Below are 20492 nucleotides of genomic sequence, written 5' to 3'. Positions count from 1 at the left end.
TGGATTGGTTTAGATTTCTGTGATTTGTTTCATGTTTAGCTTGGTGTGTTTCTCATTTACTATGTTTTTAGTCCAGTTTTGTTGTTCTTTGTAACTGAAAAACTCGATTTCCCACCACAAATCACTTCTTTTTGAATGGACATGAATTAAGAGAGTGTGGAACTGAAAAAATATGTTTCTTCTTTCTCTGTTAGGTCACATAATCATAATATCAAATCATGTTTAAACACTAAAAATAAAAAACACTAGAAAATGTTGAGTAATGAAAAAAATAAAACGTTAGAAAATATATTTTCGTTCAAAAATGTGTCTTTTTAATTGCTTCAGCGCCAAATATCACGAACTATAATTTCCCTCGTCTTCCTTCACCTCCCATTCTCTGGTTCTTCTTCTTCCCCCAATACGTCTTCTTCGCAGAAACCCAATTCTCATATCTTTCAATCATCTCCATTGTTTCTGGAATCGCGCGTTAATTCAAGGTAGGGTTTATAGATCTTACAAGTTTTTTCCTGGTGAAATCATCATATTCCGAACACATTCCAACTGGATCTCGAGAAACAATTCGATTTCGAAAACTAGGGTTTCGATTTCTACTTCTCTTATCAGTTGAATCGAACTTCAACGTCTTCGATTCCTGTTTATTGTGTATGGTATTCAAAGATTCAGTGCTATAATGCGTTTCAATGGATTTTTAACAGAATCGCTGATATCGTCGAGGTTCTTCGCTGCTTTATGCTTTTCCGAGATATTCTTAGTCAACGGAACAATGGCGATTGAAGATAATCGGATCATCTCCTCCGATGATACTACCGGTCCACTGCTGCAAGAATCGGAGAGAGACGACGAGATTTCTCATCACGACGAATTCAACGGAGCTTCTTTCGGTGGAGCGGTTTTCAATCTGGCCACAACAATCATCGGTGCTGGTATAATGGCTTTGCCTGCGACGATGAAGATCCTTGGGCTTGTTCTCGGAATCGCAATGATCGTATTAATGGCTTTCTTGACCGATACAACGATTGAGTTCTTGCTTAGGTTTAGTAGAATCGGGAGAAAAAGATCTTACGGTGGCTTAATGGAAGATTCTTTTGGCAAACCTGGAAGGATTATGTTGCAAGTTGCTGTTCTTGTTAGCAACATTGGCGTATTGATCGTTTACATGATCATCATTGGTACTTTTCTCATCCTTCTTTGGTTTTGATCGCAGAAATTGAACTTTCTGTTAGTTTCTTGATAGTCTTATAGCTTGTTCTCTTTGGATCTTGATAGATACTGTTCATCATTGGTACTTATCTGATCGCTATTTGATTCTGATTGCAGAAATGTAACTTGTTCTAGATTTATATTCGATTTGCTGTTAGTATCTTGATAGTGGTTATTGTCTTCTTTCGACTTGAAGGTGATGTTTTGGCTGGAAAGAATGTATATGGAATCCACCATGCTGGTATGCTTGATGGATGGTTTGGGGAAAATTGGTGGAACAGAAGAACTTTTGTTCTTCTTATTACTACTCTCTTTGTGCTTGCTCCATTGACATGCTTCAAGCGGATTGGTTAGTAATATGTCTCTCTTCTTCTTCAAGTTCTGTTGTATAAGACTCTTTGCTTCATGACTATAATCGTTTATGCTTCATTGCAGATTCTTTGAGATTCACATCTGCCATATCAGTTGCTCTAGCGGTTTTTTTCCTTGTCATCACTGCGGTAATTGTCATCATAAAGCTGTTCACTGATGGTTTGATGATGCCAAGACTTCTACCAAATGTCACTGACTTGGCCTCATTCTGGAAACTCTTCACTGTTGTTCCTGTTCTTGTCAACGCATACATTTGTCATTATAACGGTACACACTCGAAACGCTTTTTCCCCAGCTACATTAGAAGAATCAAAATATGAACCTAATGGTTCCATTTCAACTTGGTTGTTTCAGTTCACAGCATACAGAACGAGCTTGAAGACGCCTGTGAGATCAGACCTGTTGTTCGATCAGCTCTTACCATGTGCTCTTCTGTTTACATCATGACAAGCTTATTCGGATACCTCTTGTTTGGTGAAGCTACTCTAGATGACATTCTTGCAAACTTCGATACCGATCTTGGAATCCCTTTTGGTCCGGTACTAAACGACGCAGTGAGATTTAGCTACGCAGCTCATCTCATGCTTGTGTTCCCTGTTGTTTTCTATCCTCTGCGGGTTAACATCGACGGTCTCTTATTCCCTACGGCTCCATCTCTTACCAACTCTAATCTGAGGTTTGGCTCTATCACTGCCGGTCTCATTGCAGTGATCTTTGTCGGTGCAAACTACATTCCAAGCATTTGGGATGCTTTCCAGTTTACTGGAGCAACCGCTTCTGTCTGCCTCGGTTTCATATTCCCTGCTGCTGTTATCTTAAAGTAAGATCCAACGCTTCATAATGCTCAGATTCGTTTTGGAACCTACTGAATCGTGTTATTGAATGTAACTCTTGTGTTTCTTTTAGGGATCGTCATAACCGAGCAACAAACAGGGACAAGACTATAGCCATTTTCATGATCATTCTTGCGGTGTTCTCCAACGCAATCGCCATTTACAGTGACGCTTACGCCTTATTCAAGAAGAACGAATCTACATATTCAATATGAAAAGGGTGGTTTTGTCTTCTTCTCTCACTCTACGTGAAACCAAGTGTTGATACGATGTCTTTAGATGATTTTTGAACGGCATGATAAATAGTTGTAGAATCTCTGTATATAGAGTAGGGAGAGAACAGGTTTTACTTGTTTTCATTTAACATTGAACTACTAGAGAGAAATGAAAGATGTTCATGTAATCAACAAAACAGAGATTTTGTCTGTGATTCCAATTGAGATCATACTCGGCTCTAACAGTATCCAAAGTAGAACATTGTTACAATTGATATAACTGTCATTGTAAATATTAAGATACAAACAAAAAAAAAACAACAAGTATCTATTAGGAGTCATTGGCGCAACTTCAAAAGCAAAGTTATAAAGAAAGAGCCTCAAACAAAGGCTAACGAAGAAGAATCAGAGAAATGAAGAAAGTGTTGACTTTGGGAAGTTGACTATCTCCATCTCTCTGTTCTTTTGCTCAATCACTGGAATTAGGCTGAGAAGGGAAGCATGGCCTCCACACAGTTTCTTTGCCAATATCCATTAATGCTATACCTTTTACTGTCAATTCTGCTCTAATCTGATCACTTTTCTCAAACTCTTTATTCTTCCTCGCCATTATCCTTTCTTCTATCTTCTGCGAAATAGCTTCTTCGCTCAATCCTGCTCTTGTTAGTGTTTTTTGTTTCATTTCTTTCAAAATCTCGGCATAGCTCAGGGTAGTGAGCAAACCAAGTACATCAAGTACTTCCCTAGCTGCTTTCTCTATCTCAACGAGTGATACAAGCAGCGACATCTGCTGCTTTTTTTGCATTTTCTACAAAAAAAAGATGATTATACACAGACAAGTTTAGTATGCATAGTTGTGAATGCAAGAGGTACAAAAAAAAGAAGAAGAAGAGAAAAGCAGAAACCTTGAGCTTTCCGAGAGAAGCGTTGATAAATTTCAATGCATCTTGGTAAGCACCCGTAAGTATATGGGCGGTATTCAAATCGTCTAACATCTTTGCTTCAAACTCACTTTTCAGCTTGTTAATGATGTCTTTGGCCTCTGCAGTCTGTTCAGCTTTTCCAGAGTCCTTAGACATTGCTTCTCGATATGGCAAGAGAGCATCATCAAGATCTTGCAATGTCTGATACAAAAAAAAAAAGATGAGAGGTTACATAGTCAGGACTAAAGATTCACTTTGTCTCAACTTTAAATTTTTGTGTTACCATATAAATCAAACTGTTGAGTAATATTGGAAACATATCTGAAGCACTGCACCTGATAAACATAATATAAAGCTTCTGATGAACTGTCTAGCTGCGACTCCGAAAAACTCAGAGGAGACCGGTACTGTGCACTCATCAAGAAGTGCCTCAGAGCCAATGGATGGTAACTATCTGTGATCTACACAGATTCAAACCAAAACAAGAATCAAAACCTGTTAACAATTCTACATTTAGCACAGAGAACACACTTAAAGGAAAATTCAATTATTATAGTTGAAACAAATAAGAAACATACTTCTCTGATTGTTTTAAAGTTTTTCTTTGATTTTGCCATCTTCTCGTTATTGATAGTGACATGCCCATTGTGCAACCAGTAGTTAACACCACCATCCTCACATGCAGCACATGTCTGAGCAATCTCATTTTCATGATGAGGGAATTTCAGATCTGCACCGCCACCATGAATGTCAAATCTCGAAGACAGATAATGAGCACTCATTGCACTGCACTCGATGTGCCATCCTGGTCTTCCTGGACCCCAAGGACTCTCCCAACTCGGCTCATCGGGTTTTGCAGCCTGCATTGTTCAAAGTAACCTCATTTCATCATAAACTCCAATTCTCTAGAGTCAGATATGAAAGTTGAAAAGATTTTGAAATCTCAAACCTTCCACAATGCGAAATCAGCAGGGTTACGCTTTCTCGAATCAACAGCAACACGCTCACCAGCTCGTGTATGTTCCAGCATTTGCCCAGATAGTTTACCATAGTTTGGTGATTTGTCTACCGAAAAGAACACATCGCCTTCCACTACATACCCACAATCTTTCTCAATAATCTGTAACAGGCAAACATATGGATCATGATAAGTCCGAGCTTCATGTCGTATCACACACAGCGTTTAGGTAGACCAAGAGAAGAAGAATGTGAGATCTCTTATCAAGCCAAACATACCTTTTCTATCATCCTTATTATGTGATCCATGTGGTCGCTGACACGAGGCTGGTGTGTGGGAAGGAGGCACTGAAGAGCACCCATATCAACCAGATACTCCTCGCAAAAGCGATTACTCAGCTCCAACGGGTTCTCTCCATTCTCATTAGCTCGTTTGATAATCTGCAGAGATCAGTAACTTTCATCTTGTTATACCAATAGTTCACTAAAAAGCACATAAAGACTCAAAACCGCATAAAAACGTCTTGTTAAATTCAGGATGTTTCAGTGAATTCGTGAGTTGTGCTATATTCAGAACGTCACAAGACGAGAGAAATAGCCATACCTTATCATCAACATCTGTGAAATTCCTGACGAAGTTAACTTCATAGCCCAAATGCTTCAAGTATCTGCATAACCAGTAAACGTAGAGAGACAATAAATACCGAATCCAAGAACATTCCTTGATCCAAGCCTCAAACTAAAGAAGAAGCTAAACCCGTATGCAAATAGTTCAAACATTTTTATCTTCAAATCTAGAGTTAAGAGATCGGGTTTCAGAACTGCATATCCCCAATATAAACCTCGTCGATCTAACAGATTCAATTTCAAACAAAAACCCTAATTACAAAAATTTGTTCGAGAAGAAAGAGACCTGTAAAGGACATCGAAGGAAACGGCGGCGCGAGCATGGCCGATGTGACTGAAATCGTAGGCGGTGATACCACAGACGTATAATCCGATTTTCCCGGGATTGATTGGAATTAGAACTTCCTTCTGCTGCGTCATCGTGTTGTAGAGCTTCAACTCCATTTTCTCCGCCTCCATGGTCTCAGAATCCCCACCACAACTCCACGGCGAGGAAAACAAAAGTCGAAAAACCCTTTTTCTTATTTTTCTGTAACTTAATAATGGTTTTTTTGTGTGACCTGTTACTTTATTTCAACAGTTTCTCATTACTTTCTTTACCGTGGGTGAATTAATTTTTGAAGTTTAATCTCCGGGTCGGACCCAATTCGTTTCTCCATGGGTGTGGGTTTAAGTTAAAAAAAAAAATTGATCCATTATGGATATGGTTTAACCGTGTAAGTTAAAAAAATTTAGTTTTCATTGGTAACAATTTTACGGAAAATACATGGCGAAAATAATTTTGCAAAATAATCTACTTAAAACTTATTTTTCTGCATAATAGCTTGTTTGTATTCGTTAAGTAAAAATACAATCTAAATTTTTGTGTTTTATATTTTATTTTGCAGATTTTTGTTGATTGAAAAAATATTTGCGGAATCGAGTTTAAAAATACATTTCTGCAATTCTGAAAATTACTAATCAAAACTCTTGATCTTTTACGTGGAATGGAGGGCCAAACAAACGAGATCTGTTAGATTATCTACAACGCAGTATCAACCGAGTTCATCAGCGGGGTACAATGTAATTTGTTTTAATCATTTTGGTCCACATAATCGTTGATACCGTCTCAAAGAGATGAGCCGAACGAACCTGTATCGTCGAGGTTCAATGGTACGTGGCACACGCGTATTAACTGTTGGAGGGAGTTAATTTTTTATTATGGAAAGTAATTTTTTTGGTTCAGTTTTTTTTTTCCCTCACCAAAAATATTATTAAAAAATTCTGATAAATTCTAACATGAGTATCAGGGTTAGACATGGTCTTAGGACCACGGTTTCTATAACAAGTGGCGGAAGCAGCATAGAATGAAGGAGGTCAACTGGCCTATGTAAAATCTGCAAAAAAATTGAATTGTTGTTGATTTTTTTATTTTTAATTGAGCCATCATCTAAGTCCAAAATAAGGATTGGCCTTTCTAGAATTTAAAATTCAAATATAATCTAATATTGTGACTCATGTAAATAATTTACAGCTTTCGCCTATTACTATATTTAAATCTACTCTGTTTCAATGTCCTTTATATATATTATAATTCTAGGGTTTTTTTTCTTTCAATTCTGATAAGTAATCTAATCGGATACACTCATACACGCGAGATTTCATGATGAGATTAGGAATGATGATTCCTCTATATTATTAAGACTTTATGTGAGATTGGCGGAGACGCAAAATAGCTTACGAAAAAACAAAATGCAAAAAATGGAGTTTCTTACGTGAAAAGCAACCTTAAACCCTAAGAGAGAAAAACGATCCATACATAACTAGCGTTGATGTGCACTACTTCCACAACCATGAATGGAGAAGAGCTACCTTTTATAAGAAGATATATGACAATTTAGCCCACATTTTTAAGATTGAACTATCCAATTCTTTCCTTAATAAGAAAACATAATCCCACCTAACGACTAGGTGCTCGATATTATTTTTATACCAAATTTGAGATGATGTCTAATACTACAACAAAACTCCGAAAACATAACACGCCTACACAAACACATATTGTAGAGATGGCCTAAAAGCTCATTGGATAATCAACCATCAAAATTGTCATCAATTATGATACTGTGGCAATGGCATATCAACTGGCAAACATAGGAGAACTCAGACCAAAGCAAGAAAAAACTAAAGAAAATATATTGAAACGGTTGGAGAAGGTAAGCTGCATATTGACTAAGTCTTCACATTTGTCTTTTCAATCTGCTTGTTTCACCCTTTGGTATCTAATTCAGTTTAGGCTGATTTAACTTTCCTTTATTCATAAATATAATTATAGACATTTCATTTAATTCATAGACTCCTCCTACTTTGCTTCATCCTTGTACGCATGTTTGCTTATGAAGATAGCCAGGAATGAGCAGAAAGTAGCCGAGGTAACCTTTATGTTAATCTGAAGTGGTAACATAAAGTGTTCAATCTCTAAATTTTCATTTTTCATGTAGAAAGTATAGCAGTGTATCTTGTGTTGTGATTCTCATGTTCTTTTTTCTTTCAATGATGAAGATGACTTCTATGATCGGACCAAGAAGAAACCATCAACAAATAAATTAAAGGAAGCGAAAGCCAAACAGTAGAAACTGACGTTGACTCTCTTCTAGAAAACATAAATTACTTATTTCAGTGTGATAAGTTCTAATATAAAGACTCTCAAAGTAACATATGAAAGCCTTGGGACACACTTACATAAACTTCATATTCTCCACATAGTGTAAAAAGGTGTCAATAGTTATATCATGATGCTTAAACTCTTCTATTCCCTGTATACTGACCCTTGTTAAAGTTTTCCTCTCGAGATTGTAGAAGAAAACGTAGAAAAGGATTGATAGGTCGTCGTCCTTGTCTAGGTCTTCGTTGTCGTCCAGGTCATCGTCCTCGTCCAGGTCGTTGTCATCGTCCAGGTCGTCGTCGTCTAGGTCAACGTCGTCGTACGACGACCAAACAATTTCACCTGTACTAGTCATTCCAACAAACATCATCATCTCATTGATTACATCAGGCAATACGTAGACATGCTTGGACCATTTATGATTTCCAGCATCTTCTAGAACCCACAACACAAGTTCTCTATCCCGATCTATATCCCAATCATATATACCTAATTTACCTTTGTAGTTGAACAAAGTCAAAGAATCCCCAAAAGAAGAATCCTCTACTTCCAAGTCTTTATTTGTGTTAATAAAGCCAAACTTTTCAGACCTAACGTCGAAGGAAACTATCACAGAAGATTGTCCAAACTGAGCTCCGAAATACAAAACACCATTTAAGCATACTTCACCACGCATTCTAAAATTCTTAATAAAATGGAACTTGTGTTCGATCCTTCTCCATGAACGTTTTCCAGTCTCCAATGTCAAAACCTGATGAGTATTGGGTCTTTCATCACTTGACGAGGTCATACACAACACTTTGAACTGTCTGCTGATCGGATCATAGCCAAGTAAGATTCTTGAAATCTTCGTGGGGGAACTCTTAGCTTCCACTTCGACTAAGTTGTTTGTTTTTATAAGCACTTTAGGTAAAGTTAGGAACCCTCCCGTGGCAGGGTTACAAATTACCCGCGGCTGTCTTATTGTCCATCCGTTACGCAAGACCAATCCACAGACCGTGTGGGTATAGTACATATTAGATGAAAAATATTCGGGAAAAGACGCATAACGGGTGGCTACAAGAGAAGAGTTCTTATCTGGATTCTGAGGCTGAGTTGAAGAGTAGAAGAATGACTTGCCATTAGCTTTTACGGTGAAAAAGAGGCGAGGACGAGTGGAAGACTTAGTCAGAAACAACTCGGTGAAATCAGGAAGACGAAGTATCCATGCGCAGAATTTTGATACGCAACGAAACCTAGCTATAGACTTTCCAGAGACTCGAGAGAATATATCTATAAGTAGATCAACTGGGATTGGGTCTGAGTATTTTCTTACCGAAGACTTTTTCATGGCGGATTTTTGCAAACCCTAGAATCGCTTCTGAGCTTAAGACCAACGAAACCCTAGTCTTCGGAGTCATTTATATGCAAGAATCCTAAATGGGCTCTAGTAGGCCCAACCTATAATAATAAGTGTGTGACTCCATAAGTATCATCTTCCACTTGGAATCGTTATCTTCTTTCTTAGCATCATTGGTTACAATACATTGAAAGATCAATCCACGAGAGAAACCAAGGTACGTAGCTTGCGCCATCGGGTGAGTCCTTTTCAATAAACTATCATTGTGTTGTGTATTGTACAGATTAACGAAAGTGAACGAGGGATGGTAGATCCTCTAATATTCCAAGTAACAGCTTTTCGTTAATCTTACGACTTGACACGTTTCGTGATATATGCACAATGATGTGACTTGCATGCTAGATAAAGGCAGATTGAGAGTGGCAAACAAAGTGACATTCCTAGTTCCTACCATTCACTGATACAAGGAATATCACTTTATTTTGATCATTTTTAAAAATTTATTGTTTATTAATTCTTGTCTATATTATTTGTGCACTACAAGAAAACATACTATATCTGATACATTATTTTGAATTTTATGAAATTATTTTTATTATATTGATAAGAAACTGATAAGAAATTAGTAGGAAAGATTAGTAAGAAATTCATCAGAAATAGGTAGGACGTAATATTTCGTAAGAAATTAGAAAGAACATAAATCGAAGGAAAATGGTAGTAATTTAGTAGGAAATTTTCAACTAAAATCTTACCAAAATTTCTGTCAAATTTTCCTACCAATATTTTCGTAAGAAATTTCCTATATATTGTTTCACTCGGCCATCCTGTTGTGTGTCATTTCCCCCTTGGTTCGACTCCGAGTCATCCGTTATGGATCACCCAATTGACCATGGTGATTCACGCGGATGTTTTCCGCGTTCTTGTTCCCCCAATCTATTTTTGATCTGATGAATCTCTTCCCAGGCTGCAATCTCTTCCCCTGATCCAAACCTTCTTTCCTTCCCAGTCGATCTTTTTGATCGCTCATGGCTACTCTCAGCCAGATCTTCACTTTTTCCATCAACACCCTTGGCCATAGATTACTTCCTTGGCCCTGTGTTACTGTCTGGAAACAACCGTTTGCCCACAATCCTTGTTTGGATTGCGGTAGGCCTGGCTCCGTTCCCGTACTCCTGGTGGTCCATGCCTTCGGCGAGTTTCTGTTTTGGTTGAGAAATCTCCCTTGGCCATAGATCCTTTCTGTATCTCCGTGTTTTTGTGTGTGTGTGGGTGGGTGATCCTATAGCTACAAAATGCCATCCTTTTATAGGATATAGATGGGTGTCTCTTTCCATAACTGCCCATCATTCGCACCCCGATCTAAGTCGTCTATTTCTCCAAGGGTCTAGATCGCACTCGTAGGATTCATAAGCGGTTATTTAATCCCTTGCACCTTTTGGTCGCATCCTCCAACCGCCCATGACCTAATTAAAGCCACCACAGTCCCACCTACCTCATCAACTAGCTGTTAGTCCATCCAGCTGGATCAGTACTCGATCCGCTTATCCAGCTAGTTCAGCTAGTAGCTCAGCTACTTCATCTCTTACAGCTGGTTTAGCTCGACAATTTCCTCTTTTTTATCCCACTAAGTCACTTGGCTCGTTTCTCGGCCCTGACTAAGCTTATATGATCACTCCTTTAACATGCATTGTTCACCATCATTTCCTTGATCTGGCCCAATTCACTTCTTTCCCTAAAACAAATTGGCTCATTATAAGTTCGCGGAACACGGACGTTACATTTTTGCTGATTGTTTTTCGGTGTTTCAATGTCTTCTACATATTACAAAACTAGGGTTTCTTTTTTCAATTCGACAAGTAAACTAATCTTATACATGTGAGATTTTCTAATGATAATCCCTATATGTAAAGACTTCACGTGAGATCGGTGAGATCATAAAATAGCTTACGGAGAGAGAAAATAGACAAGCGCAGAAATCCAAAGCAGAAAAAAATAGTGTTTCGTACATGAAAAGCAACCTTAACTAAACCCTAAGAGAGAGAAAGGCGATCCACAACTAGCGCTAATGTGCACTTCGTCCACCACCATGAATGGAGTTTATAATTAAGAAGACGAGTAACAATTTTGATGCTTCCTGATGAAGTGATGATCATTAAGTATTAAATTGTTTAACTCGCATCATAGGATTGTATTATCCAATTCTTTATTTAGTTTTTAAGAGATTTTGATCTCTCCTTCAATCAATAGAGTTTTACATGATCCGAACGTTCTTAGGTTGCAGTGAGTCGCACCGATAGTTGTCTATACATGTGTCTGCTTACGGCTCCATAACAACTCTAACCCAAGTAGCTCCGACAAAAATTTGGTTCTCATTTCTCCATTCATCATATTCTTTTTTTAGCTAATAGTTTAATACTCCCTCCGGATTTATTTAGTTGTCGTTTTAAGGTTATGCACACAGATTAAGAAAATATTAATTGTATAATTTTTCAATATAAAAACATCATTAATTATCTCTTTAAACACAATTCAACCAATAATAAAACAAATTACATAATAAAAATAATCCTAAAAAATAAAATCCTAATAAATGTTGCATTGAAAACTGAAAATGACAACTAATTTAAAACAAACAAAATTCTCTAAAACGACAATTAATAAAAAACGGAGGGAATAGATAGTTTAGCCAAGTTGACTCTTTTACGTTGTAATGACTCAATTCTTTACTGAAAAATAATTTAATTCTTTTGTTTTTTTAATTGAAATGGTTGCACACATATACACAAAATTTGATACATAATTTTTTTATTCTTTTATATTTGTTTTATTATCAATAATATTATAATTTGTAAAATTTCTTAATTTTTAATGTTGATAATAAGACATTACTTTATGTATATTAAAAAAAAATAATGTGTCTAAAGAAAATTGCAGTTTTAATCTTAAAATTATAGTTAATTTTTGAGGTTTCATAATCTTATTTTAAATATATATATATATATATATATATTCAGTTTGGAAAACTTATTATTTCATATAATATTTATAATTTAGTATATTAAAACTAACTAAAAGTATAACAAATTAATCAAATGCTATTTAATAATCATAATAATGATACAAATATTAAAAATCATAATTCAGTTCTTCAAATAAAAAATTCATTGTTTTTAAGTATCTTAATTTTATCTTCAATACGTTTTTATAAAATAACAAAAATAATAAAAATAAAAATTATTTTACTTTCTTAACTAATTTAATCAATAAAAATTTCTGATTTAATATACTACATTGAAAAATAATAATCTTATATATAAAAGACAATCTATTCTCTCCAGCTGAGTGGCACATCAGCAATGGAGAAAGTGACATGTGACACATTCAAAAATTGACAAAATACATAATTAATTAAATTTAAAGCAAAACACATTAAAAACATAAATAAATATTAAAATATTTATATATACATTAGATGCAATTCAATTTTAATTTAAATATAGAAAAAAATATAAATATTATATAATACAAGATTTTATAAATGCACTATTCTATTTTCTTCTCTAAAGTGATTTAAATTTTATTTTCAAACTAAACATATACTAAATTTTAATGCAAAAAAAAATTGAGACTGAATAAATTAAGAAGTTTCAAATACTCTTATATAAAACTTCAACTAATAAATTATTAAACACAAAAATATTTAATAAACGATTAAAGAGATAAAAATTATTAAAAAATAATAGTATAAAGAAAAGTGTGAACATACAAATGTCATACATGGTTTTATTTTAAATAAAAAAAATCGAATCAATAAAATATATAGAACAAAAAAAATCAAAATGGTAAATTGAAAAAGTTAACAAGTATTTAATTAGTAAGATTTACAAAAATAAAAGAATTTGTATGAAGATCGAAGAACAAATAAATATTCCTCTCTGATATTCAACGTATATTTTTAAGTGAATTATTACGTTTTCATACAAAAGTTAAAATAATAGATTTTTAGTCTTTTATTATTTTGGGAGAAAAATTAGACTATTTGGCACAACCGGTGTAAAAAAATACAAATAATGTATCATCAAAAAGAAATCGAAGAAAATATAAATATTTTAAACGCAAAAATATTGATAATAAACATAAAATGTAATACAGATTTAAAAATATACTATTTAAATATAAATTAAAACAAGATCCGCGCATATGTGCGGATTCTCTCAGAGTAATTATAATTCTTGCTTTTAGATTCATGACAACTTTTGTCTTGTATCATATTATTTATGGTAACTTTTAAATAATTTTGAATGATTATACCTCATTTCTTCCAACCAAAGTGAATAAATTTTTTATTTTATTTAATTTCATTCTTATTATATATGTTTTCTATGGAATTTAAATAAAGAGCAAGATACTGAAATTGCAATCTATTCTTCTTCTTTAGCTACTTTAATCGATATAATTTTGAGTTTAAATTACATATGAAAAAGCAAACTTATACGCACAAATATTTTGTATCTAATGATTAAGCAATGAACTTTGAAAAAAAATTACTAATAATAGAAACCGACAAAGTAAATATGATTTTCGTTTACCTGGAAGATATAGAAGCCGGAATTTTTTTTCCAGTGACATATATTGGTTGTGGTAAATTTTCAATGGTTCTTTGATGAGATCATAAACCTAATTAAGTGATGATGATTCAGTTCTCATACTCAGGGATTTACAAAGAATATTGAAATAGCAAACATTATTTTATATCAGAGAAAACTGGTTTTTACAATTTGTTTTTTTTTTACCTTCTTTGAAATCGTTTTCTTTAATCTATGGATAAACTCTTTCTGTTATTTTTTATTCTTTTAATATTTCATCAAAACACAAATAAGCAGTCAAAATCAATACAACTTACATAAAAAATTCAGTAAATGAATCACATAAAACAACTCAAAACAAAAGATATTACATTAATCTATGACAATCATAAGCTGAATATTAAATGTAATTTTTTTGTATCTTTCTCGCATTATCTTTTTCATGCGATCACGTGGAAAAATTTTATGAACATGTGGCAACAACAAATTATTTTATTTTCTTAACTGATTTAACCAATACAAATTTTTGATTTAATATAGTACATTGAAAGACAAACTAATAATCACAATTGTGTGAGTCGAAACCTGCATAATCAAAACTTATCAAGAAAATCAAAAAGGAAACTGAAATCTCTATGGTTTATCGCAAGAACAAAAAGATCAAAAGAGGTTTTTATTTCTATTTGGGAAAAGCTATAACTTGTTAATTATGCTTAAGTGCTTAGGGTTGAAAAAGATGTCTTAATGAATTTTCCTAACTCGCTATTTATACAAGTTTTATAAACCACATAGCCGAAAATCTCGGGAAAGACTCTCAAAAAATTTTCATTATTCTTTTCCGCCACCTCAAACCCTCGTCTAGGGCTAAATGCTTCGATTTGTTTGATGGGCCTTCTGACAACCGTGGCTCGGCGTTGTTGACGCTTCTGGATCCCCAGATTGGTCCATCTCTCCCATGGGCTCGGTTTCTGGGCTTGTGTCGACCCATTCTTGTTCGGCTCAGCCCAGCATCATCTCTGGTACGACATACCAAACTGAATCCATGGTTCGGCTTGGTTTAATCTTCATACCGGGGTTGGTCCCTCTTGCTCAAGACATCCATTGGGCTCGGTTTGGTAACGATGAACTTGGCCCCCCCACCTCGGGCCCAATTTTCATTCTTGGTCATTTTCAATTGTTAAACTTAATGGAGTGAAAACCGACCCAACAACAATTCTTGCTTTCAGATTCATGAAAACTTTTGTCTTGTATTATATTATATATGGTAATTTTTAAATAAATTTAATGATTATATAAACCTCATTTTTTTAACCAAAGTGAATAAGTTTTTTCATTTAATTTAATTTGATTCTCATTATATTTTTTTCTATAGAATACAAAAAAATCAAGATAGTTATATTATGTTCTCCTTTCTTAGCTACTTTAATCAACACAAAATTTTCTGTTGAATTTACAAATAAAAAAGTAAACTAATAAGTACAAATATTACTCTCGTATCTAAGAAATTTTAGTTTTAAAACCAAGACAAAATATGATTATGGAATGAACTTTAAAAAAAAAATAGTAATAACAAAAACCGACAAAAGAAATATGTTTTTCGTTTACCTCAAAGATATAGAAACAGTAATTTTGCCCAGTGACATATATTAAACGCACTCACGATCTTATGTAACTTCAATTAAGTAATTTCAACTTCTATATAATCTTCAAGCCCGTATGTATTAGAAATCAAAACTGGAAAATCTAGCACAAGCCCTTTGTGGTAAGTGGTTGCGGTCTCTCCTCCTTGTTTTGAGGCTTACCGAATGTACTCGGATGCTGCTTGGTCAGCTAATTGTTACTTTTGTGATTCAGGTTGGGTTGTTAAACCCTCGTCAGATGTCATGTTATTCCAACAATCTTCCTTGGATATCTTGGTCTCTTTTGCCTTAATAACATAGCCTTTTTCTCTATTCTTAGTGCTTTGTTTATCAAAAATGTCGGGTATTAATCACTTGACATGTTTTTCGGATTGCTTGAAATTTATCATTCTTTTTAAATCAGATGACCAAGCTTTGGAGATTTATGATCTCTTTTTCGACATTAAAACAGTTTGTTGTGGTTTTGTCTATATCTCCTTTCATCATATTTTTTGTTTAGCTAATGGTTAAACAAATAATTTAGCCAAGTTGGTTCTTTTACATTTTACATATTCCTTCTTTAGTGAAAGCTAACTCTATCCTTTTGCTTTTTTGAATTGAAATAGTTGCACACACATAAAAATAACTTAAAATTTTATTTTAGTTTTGTGACAAAAATTTGAATGCTAATATAGAAGTCTCTAAATATGTGTGTATACATATGTAAATAAATTTTACTATTTTATTTGTTTTTAGTTATTTATATAATTGAAACATCTCATTTAAATTTAAATTTTCTTACTTTGATAATATTTATTTTAGTTTTTTATTATTAATATGAATTTTATACATAATTTCTTTATCTTTAATATTTTTAAAAATAATAATAGAATTTAGAAATTTTTTAATTTCAATGTTAAGGTGGGCCAATGAAAACTTTATATGGAATTTCCTTATTCATCAATAATATTAGAATTTGTAAAAAAAATTTAATTTTTAATGTTGATGTGGACCAATAAAATTATCTAAAAATTAAAAATAAAAACAGAAAGATATAATTATATCAACAAGAAAGCATATATATATACTAAAGTATTATTAAGTAATAAAACATTTATGTGTTAAAAAAGTGTATTATCTAAAAAAGATATAAATTCTAAGCAAAGAAAAAAATCAAATAAAAAAAGAGAGATTATGAAAGCAAAAAAAAGTAAAATGGAATGAATATAAAAAAAAACAAAAAATCTAGTTAAATTTATTTATGAATGTATTATTCTCCTTTCATTAATTATGAAAATTAGATTTTTTACATTTCATTAATTTATAAAACTTAGATTGTTTACATCTCTATCTCCAAGATGCATGAGATAGGTTTGCTTCTTAAGAGCCCCCAATAAGTGTAACTGGTTGTGTTAGGTTTGTCTTTCGTATGGAAAGGTCATAAGCATAAACTTTTCTCAGGTTTGTCAAATGTCTTTTCCTTTAATTATCTTGTTCCAATATATTATCTAGATGGATTCTAGCTCTATGGAAATAAAACTGAAAGCTAATTGCTATATAACTGTCCACGCAAATGAGATATAAAGATAAAACAAAACGTCCAAGAAGTTGCTTCTGTTTTCGTGATTAACCTGGGTGATTTGAGACCCGATATTCAGGAACCCGACTAATCTGAAGGACGGATTGGATCGCAAATCTAGCCCTCCAAGGTTAATGACTTGACCAAAGCTTTTTTAATTCGGCTACAATTTGTCACTAGACCACAACAACTCTTGGCTACTGGCAAGTCCAATAAGTTTCATATTTTTGACCAAATTACAGCATTTGGCTCAAAACTACTTTCTTTACTTCGCGTGCAACAATATCTACTCTCTTCTCAACACACGTACAAGAAGATAAATATAACCCATGAAAAGATAAAGAATAATAAGAATCCTCTAGGGAAAGAAACACATATATAAGAAGAATTCTTGTTCCATCCATATAATGAATGAACACAAACTCTTTCACATAAATAAACCAATTTATTAATGAAAATATCAAAAAATACTAATTTGTTTCAGAAAGATAGAACAGCATAATTTGGAAAAACACAACTAGAAGAGAAAAACACAATCTTAGTTGCATAAATAAAAAACGTAAATACCTTTATGATCATTTAGCAGGATCCGGCCTCTCTTGACCGAGACAAAATAAGCATCCTAATACAATAATGCCAAGAATTAGAAGGACACCGGATATGAATAAAATCAGAGTCTGTGACATTCTCTTCTTCTAAGATCCTATTTTAGCTTCCTCTTGCCTGTGCTTTTTGTTTCTGTAATCGAAATTTTAATTATAAATGATGAGGAATTGTATAACATAATATATATAGTATAATATTTTAGCATATTACATCTGGTATATATAGTTTTTATAGTATAATATCTTATATTATTATTTGAGAAGGACAATTTTAAAATAACTTTCATTTTATGTGTGATTTACAAGAGTGACATGCTGATGTGTTATCATAAAAGATTTTCTCAAAACACATAAAAATGCTTGTTTTACTAAAGTAATTACATCATATGCTATTAATTTGGTTAGAGATTAATTTATATCAATTATATATTTAATACATAATATTAATTTGTAAAGATATTCTTTCTCTTTCTATTTCTTATAAACATATTTATAAAAATTTAATACATAGTATTACTTAGGTTGCTAAACATTATGTTTCTTTATATCATATTTCTTTGATCTTAATTTTGTTATTAAAAATCACATTATCCATTTAATAAAAAAAATCTAAATTTTTTAATCTATATATATATATATTTTTTATATATTAAAAGCAAAATATCTTAGTCTGATATTGAACCGGTTATATAAAACGTATTAATCTAATTAAATATATTCAAATTTGCAATTTCATCCATATAAAAAATACTATTAAAATTAATTATAAAACCAACAATTATCTAGTATTTATGCAAGTATATTAGAAAATAAATGTAATTATAACCATTATTTGTAATTGTATAATCAGCACATAAATTTGTAATTGTAAATATCAGTTAACATTTTTAGTTGTATTTATATATATTATATTTACATATTCGAAGAAAAAAATTATAATTAATATTTATTCTGCATCATGTGCGCGGCTAATCACCTAATATATATAGTATGATAGCACACTATATATAGTATAATATTTTAGTTTAGAAAAAAAGTTAAATAGAAAGAAAATAAAAAATTAATTGTTGAGACGAAGCAAATTTGACATCATAGAAGAAAGGAATGTAAACTACTTTGAGTTTATTTGGTTCAATAGTTACCATTTCTCTACTAATACAATTATATGAATCTTATATATAAAAGTTGGTCAACTCTCTCCAATTGAGTGACACATCAGCACTGGAAAGAGCGACACTTGTCCTAGAAAATTATATCTACTATTAATGCATATAAAAAATTAATTTAATTTTTATTCTGAATATTATATCATCAGAATAATATAAACTAAAGTTAAATTTGAATTAAACATCACAATGTATAAAAAAAAAATTTAGATTTTAGTTTTGTTTTTCTATGTGATTTATTCATATTTTTAATTAATAAAGATAATTTATTCATAAAAAATAAAGAAAAAAAGATAAGTAATAAAACTAAAAATGAGAATAATAGATTAAAAAAAATTTAAACAACTGAAGAACAAGTTTTTAGAATTAAACATTCATTAAACAATCAAAAAGATAACAAATTATCAAAAATAAAGAGAAAAAATGATAAAATAAAAAAGAAAATGAATATGATAACAAAGAAATAGAATCAATGAAATATGTAAAAATAAAACATGAATATGGTAAATTGCAGAAAGTAAAAATGATCGAAAAAACAAGTTATGAAATAAAAAATAAAAAAATAGGTTAGAATTTCAAACAACCGAAGAACAAGTTTTGAGATTGCTAGATTGAGATTTCAAATGATTGGTAGATTGAGATTTTAATGAAAAATGTAAAAAAAATAATAGATAGAAAAGATTATTAGAGTCATAAAAAATATTAAAGAAATAAAAAAAATTGATAATTGAACTAAAAAATTAAAAACATAAGTAAATCAAGATCCGTGCGTTGCACGGATTCTCTCATAGTGAACACTCTAGTTGAAGATGCAAAAAACGTCTAAATAAGCTCTTTATTCTTAGGCTATATTACAAGAAATACTCGACCAGATTTCAGCCGTGGCTCAAGATTACTCTCTTCACGTTGCTTTCAACACTAAATATGCTCATCTCAACGCAGTTACAAGAAGAAAACACAACCACTCACAATGCATATATAAATGAATTGACTTTCTGTGCTGGGCTAAAGAATCCTCCAGGGAAACACATAAGTATATGAATCTCTCAAGAAGAGATAACGACAAACATTTTTCACCTACGAGCAAGTCTTTGTCCAGCTCCAACCATTAAAGCCTTGCCAAATGAAGTCCACAAGCCAAAGCAACTCCTCCTACAAAGATCCATTTCCAATCTACACTGAATAGCTTCTTTTGTCTCCTTGCATTCTCCATGGCTCGTCCTTTCTCTTCTTCCTCTACCCTTGATGTTTCCACCAAATCCACGTTCAGTTTTGCAGTGATTCTCGCGATGTAAGCACTCCGTGACAGAGTCGCCCCTTGTTTTCTAGCGGTTTGGTAAGCCCTTAAGCCGGAGTTTAGCTTTTTGACGGCTCCCCACATGCCATGACGGACTCCTAACTTTGCTACGTCACAAATTATAAGTAATAATATATTCTGTAAATTTTATTATTATTGTTTTTGCGTTCACGCTATGCGTGAGTATTTTATAGATAAAAATTATATACAATCAATTATATTCATTAAGATATAAATTTATATATTAGTGTTTTAATAATATATTAAAAATATTATGGTGTTAATCTAATAATTTTAATGTAAATTGTAAGGTTTTAACGGTTTTTTATTTTAATCTATATACAGTATGTCATATTTTAAAAACATATTATTTGTTCAAACACTTATAAGTTAATATACCCAACCCAACTAAATTTTTTTTACAAATGAATTAAATGCTAGGTTTTTAAACATAGTATTGACATGATGATAAAATATCATACATTCACTTCTTTAATTCAAGAAGATAATTTTGTTTTCATCATTTT

The 20492-nt window shown here is 32.4% G+C and overlaps 3 protein-coding genes across 3 annotated transcripts; 1 reads left to right on the top strand and 2 right to left on the bottom strand.

Annotated features, from left to right (window-relative positions):
• The first annotated feature begins 410 nt into the window (after positions 1-410).
• On the top strand, positions 411-2827 carry LOC18022677 (amino acid transporter AVT6B). Its single transcript, XM_006405634.2, has 6 exons — positions 411-479; positions 699-1172; positions 1400-1552; positions 1639-1842; positions 1930-2395; positions 2482-2827. The coding sequence occupies exons 2-6, from the start codon at positions 767-769 to the stop codon at positions 2621-2623; spliced, it is 1371 nt and encodes a 456-aa protein (XP_006405697.1). The 5' UTR covers positions 411-479; positions 699-766; the 3' UTR covers positions 2624-2827.
• A 17-nt stretch (positions 2828-2844) lies between these two features.
• Positions 2845-5654, bottom strand: LOC18022676 (cysteine--tRNA ligase 2, cytoplasmic). The gene is made up of 8 exons (XM_006405633.2): positions 5417-5654; positions 5108-5171; positions 4783-4944; positions 4496-4666; positions 4125-4406; positions 3882-4007; positions 3529-3747; positions 2845-3431 (listed from the first exon to the last, which is right to left on the bottom strand). The coding sequence occupies exons 1-8, from the start codon at positions 5587-5589 to the stop codon at positions 3093-3095; spliced, it is 1536 nt and encodes a 511-aa protein (XP_006405696.1). The 5' UTR covers positions 5590-5654; the 3' UTR covers positions 2845-3092.
• Positions 5655-7847: 2193 nt separating this feature from the next.
• Positions 7848-9104, bottom strand: LOC18022675 (putative F-box protein At1g53360). The gene is made up of 2 exons (XM_024158656.1): positions 8088-9104; positions 7848-8003 (listed from the first exon to the last, which is right to left on the bottom strand). The coding sequence occupies exons 1-2, from the start codon at positions 9102-9104 to the stop codon at positions 7848-7850; spliced, it is 1173 nt and encodes a 390-aa protein (XP_024014424.1).
• Positions 9105-20492: the final 11388 nt, after the last annotated feature.

This window comes from Eutrema salsugineum, unplaced genomic scaffold (genome assembly GCF_000478725.1).
Source record: "Eutrema salsugineum unplaced genomic scaffold, Eutsalg1_0 scaffold_14, whole genome shotgun sequence".
Lineage (NCBI taxonomy): Eukaryota > Viridiplantae > Streptophyta > Magnoliopsida > Brassicales > Brassicaceae > Eutrema > Eutrema salsugineum.
Note: the sequence above shows the minus strand (reverse complement) of the source record. Positions and strands in the feature narration are given on the sequence as shown.

Excerpts from the sequence above, each read along its gene's own strand:
- LOC18022677 (XM_006405634.2), top strand. The coding sequence starts at position 767 with ATGGCGATTGAAGATAATCGGATCATCTCCTCCGATGATACTACCGGT. Across the intron at positions 1,843-1,929 it reads ATACATTTGTCATTATAACG|TTCACAGCATACAGAACGAG; the intron begins GTACACACTCGA and ends TGGTTGTTTCAG. Across the intron at positions 2,396-2,481 it reads CCTGCTGCTGTTATCTTAAA|GGATCGTCATAACCGAGCAA; the intron begins GTAAGATCCAAC and ends TGTTTCTTTTAG.
- LOC18022675 (XM_024158656.1), bottom strand. The coding sequence starts at position 9,104 with ATGAAAAAGTCTTCGGTAAGAAAATACTCAGACCCAATCCCAGTTGAT. Across the intron at positions 8,004-8,087 it reads TTTGGTCGTCGTACGACGAC|GACGACGACCTATCAATCCT; the intron begins GTTGACCTAGAC and ends GACCTAGACAAG.
- LOC18022676 (XM_006405633.2), bottom strand. The coding sequence starts at position 5,589 with ATGGAGGCGGAGAAAATGGAGTTGAAGCTCTACAACACGATGACGCAG. Across the intron at positions 4,667-4,782 it reads TAATAAGGATGATAGAAAAG|ATTATTGAGAAAGATTGTGG; the intron begins GTATGTTTGGCT and ends TGCCTGTTACAG. Across the intron at positions 4,008-4,124 it reads ACTTTAAAACAATCAGAGAA|ATCACAGATAGTTACCATCC; the intron begins GTATGTTTCTTA and ends GAATCTGTGTAG.